At 31.7% G+C, this 4,198-nt stretch overlaps 1 protein-coding gene across 1 annotated transcript; it reads right to left on the reverse strand.

Moving 5' to 3' along the window:
- Positions 1 to 2,777: 2,777 nt before the first annotated feature.
- On the reverse strand, positions 2,778 to 3,653 carry LOC113388203. Its single transcript, XM_026625604.1, has one exon. It carries the CDS (start codon positions 3,651 to 3,653, stop codon positions 2,778 to 2,780), a length of 876 nt encoding a protein of 291 aa, XP_026481389.1.
- Positions 3,654 to 4,198: the final 545 nt, after the last annotated feature.

A 4,198-nucleotide genomic window follows, 5' to 3' on the forward strand; every position in this document is an offset into this window, starting at 1 on the left:
GACTTTTTTCTTTCATAAATACTTTTTTGTGATATGAACATACTTCGCAAAAATTTAATTTGACAAAAAAATTTAGGTACATAAAATTTCAAATCGTGCTAAATGGAATAAATTCGTGTAAAAAAATTAAAAATATTCAATTTTCAAACCGTGTTATATCAAAACCGTGTACAAAAAGACCGTGTAAAAACAGACTTAGGTGTATATATATATATATATATATATATATATATATATATATATTAGTGCGGTCTTTAAAATCGACATTTTTTAATTTTCTCGCTCCTAAGGGCTCAAATGGTTCCAAATTGATAAAAAAAACTATTCTCAGAAAGTTTTAGCTCTTAGTATTAACTTAGCTCTTAGCTAGTGTGCAATTCAATAAAAAAAAATGAAAATTAAAAAAAAAATTTTTTCAGGTATAACTTAGCGACAAATGAATTGAAAGTGAAAATTCGTGTCGTTTTTTATTGAAAATTCGACGCTCTGCAAAACAGGTTTATTATAATTTGTTTTGTAGAGCATCGAATTTTGAATAAAACTCATTCATTTATTCACTAAAATATATCTAAAACACACTTTTATTTTTTTTTCATGATATTTCCATACAAAACTATATAGATAATACATATACCCCCACCATGTGCATCCAACTTGGTACTAACAATAAAAATAGTATAATTCTCAATTTATTTTCGAAATTTTACATCATTAGTATTTAACAAAATATACACTAAAAGCTGTCAGTGTCTAAAATCAGATATTTTTTAACAATTTGCAAAATAAATAATATATACCGATGTTCCGCGTTATCTCACATGGAACAAATCCTGCAATTATTTGAATTGACAAACACTATTTGATATGAAATAACACAGAAAAATTATATTATTAATTTTTAAGTATAAATTAGATCCGGGAAAGTAATATTTGTTTTTGAAAAATTGTGCTTGATAATACTCGATTATATAGCTTATATTAATCGAATTTCGGAAAAAATTGGGGCAATTGTGTCATTATTTGAAAAATGCTATTGAAAGTTACGGTTCCAAAGATAATTGAATAAAAACAATAAAAATGACCACAATTACTAAAAAAATGGACATGGTTTGACCAAAGCTCTAGAGTGCAGGTTAAGCTTTCATGGAATGAAACTGCATGGAATAATTTTATTTCTATTTTTTTCATGATAGTGTTGGCCTGTTTTGCATTAGGTAATTAGGTAGTAGGAAAGTATGACATTATTAAATATATACCATAGTAAATATTCTGAAAGATTACACGTGATGAGAAACAGATCATCCCGGAATTTACTAGCACATGTATATTTTATAAAATCAGTGTTTTGATATTCAAACAATTCTCTAACAGTAAGAATTATCCCATTACGTTTAATTGAAAGTTTTTACTTACAATTAGATTAAAATTAATAAAATATAATACACGATAGACGTCTAAATGTAGTCTTCTAACCATCTTTTAAGAATTAATTACATAGTTTCTCTGCGAACGCCAATGTTTTTTTTAAATATTTTATGTAATAAAAAGTAAATTACAAGTCATTGTGTAATTTGTGTTTAATTATGATATAAATATTCTAAATATATTCATAATATATAATATATATATATATATATATATATATAAATTAGCTTTAAGTATGCAAATTAAAAAAATATCAACTACATCTGTTGATGTTGGGGGGTTTCTCAACCCCTTTCGAAGTATTTTATACTTCGAGGAAAAATAAAAAAAAATTAAATGTATTCAGAAAACAAAAACCAATGGTAAACAAATATAAATTAAAAATAAAATTCTTCTTACTCCGTAATCAATAATAAACTAAAATATATTCTATATAAATTTTATATAAATGAAAAACAAAAATGAACACTAATTAATATTGTATGAAAATGTTATCTGTTTTGGAAGTCCAAGCCGCGGCAGCTATTTGGTTGGATCTGGAAACATCAGCGTAGTCGGTTGGATAGGTTGAAAAGAAATTCGAATACACTGACAAATAAAAATAACTGTTGACTTGACACACAATAGAAATTTAATCCACTGATAATATTGAACTGAATGAATGAATTAAACCAAAATGAATGAAAGCCACGGAATAAATCGACTCGAACACTGAAAGGAACTGAAAGTAACTGAACGAATGAAAGGCACGGAATGAATCGACTTGAATCGAAACTATTGCCTGCATCGGCCTTTTTTATGAGTCAGAATTGCCCGATTGCCTAAATTTGAAACGTGTTGTCCAAGTAGAAAAACAAACCTTTTACAGGTCCGACAACCTACACAGGTGCGGCGCAAACATTTTCCCCCGACTAAAAGGTTAGCCTTTTATACTTCTGAAAATACTCGAAATTGGTACATAGTGAACCTCATGATTAGGAAGGATAGAATTGCCAAAAATAAATTCAAACTTTCATTCAGAGTAGATCGGTTACGGAAGCCTGACCTCGCGCCAGGGTCCCGCTCTCACAACCTACCACATTCACACAATCTAGATTGCGGAAGTTTTATTTTCGCGCCAGGGTCTAGATTTTTGGACATTTACAAGAATCTTCCAGAGACTATGAGGGGTGTTCTCATCGCCCTGGAGATTGAAAATTTGGCAAAACTATATATAGAAGCAAATATATCATGAGATAGAAAAGTTTTTTTTTTTTTTGAAATGAATAATTCAGATATAAACTATTGAATAGGTAGGGGGCATAGTTTGACAACAGGCCGCTTGATTAGGGTATTTCCCGTTTTTACCAATGCTACTCGAACCACTCCATCGGAGCCCGGAAAAACCTCTTCAACTTTCCCAACCCCCAATGGAGCGGACGCGCATTCTCTTGTTTTACAACTACCAAATCACCCTTTTTAATAGGATTAGTGACTGTATTCCATTTCTGTCGGACCTGTAGCTCGGTTAGATATTCCACATTCCATCGCTTCCAGTAAGAAGCGACAATATGATCTAGCAATTGTTTTCTTTTAGTCAAATTCAAGTTTTCATAGTCAACGGGCAAATCCGACAGAGGCTCTTGCATTAAAAAGTGCGCAGGCGTAAGAGGCTGAGGGTCCGACGGATCATTGCTCAGCCAACATAACGGTCTTGAATTCAGTAAGGCTTCGATTTGATTGAGGACTGTATTAAACTCTTCGTAGGATAAAATTTGCAACCCTATAACTTTAAACAAATGGGTCTTCACTAATTTAATATTCGCCTCCCATATACCTCCAAAATGTGGGGCAAACGGTGGATTAAATTTCCATTCAATGTCATGTAAAACCAATAATTCATTGAAACGCTTTTTATACTCTTCGGAATTTAGGAGAAGGAATAAGGAATCAAGAGTATTTTTGGCTCCTATAAAATTGGTTCCACAATCGGAGTAAATACATTTAATAGGACCACGCCGGGCTAGGAATCGTTTCAAGCAATCTAAAAATGTATCGCTTGTTAAATCTGAAGCTAATTCGAGATGTATCGCCTTAGTGGCTAAACAGATGAACAAGCATATATAAGCCTTGTAGGTTCGAGCGCCTCGGTGACGACTCATGGAGATATTGAAGGGGCCTGCATAATCAACGCCGACATTTAGGAAAGCTCTACTGGCTTTTATGCGCGGTACTGGTAAGTCGCCCATGAATGGAAAAATGGGTTTCGGATTCTGTCGAAAACAAGTCATACACTTGTGAAGACGATTACGAATTATTGCATGAGCCGACAAGATCCAATATTTTGGCCTCAATAAAGATAATACTAAGTTTGATCCAGTATGTAAATTATTAATATGGTAGTAATCTATGAGACAATTTACTACTTGGTCTTTTTTTGGCAAAAGAAGTGGATTGTTATTAGTTGTTAATCCTAATCTACCTTTAACGCGTAAACAATTATTAGAATCCAAAACCAAATTTAGTCGGCAAAACTTTTTTGAACAAGACTTTCCGTTCGTTAATAGTTTGAATTCTTCGGGAAAATGGTGTTCTTGGACTAATCGAATAATAATTACCTCGGCTTGTTTCAAATCTGAAGTCAAAAGTCGGTTTCGATTTGTTATAATTTTACAAAACTTCAATATATAAGCGAAAATTCTTACAAGTTTGCACCAATTAGAAAATTTTTGCGTTAATTCATATAAAGGATTGATCGGTGGTATGACACTCTTTACTATTAGAACGTTAGCTT

The sequence above is a fragment of the Ctenocephalides felis genome, unplaced genomic scaffold (genome assembly GCF_003426905.1).
Source record: "Ctenocephalides felis isolate EL2017-DRISC unplaced genomic scaffold, ASM342690v1 CF-g0.4_SCAFFOLD_03572, whole genome shotgun sequence".
NCBI lineage: Eukaryota > Metazoa > Arthropoda > Insecta > Siphonaptera > Pulicidae > Ctenocephalides > Ctenocephalides felis.

Bases quoted from the DNA above. Each gene is read 5' to 3' on its own strand.
- LOC113388203 (XM_026625604.1), bottom strand. From the start codon at position 3,653: ATGGGCGACTTACCAGTACCGCGCATAAAAGCCAGTAGAGCTTTCCTA.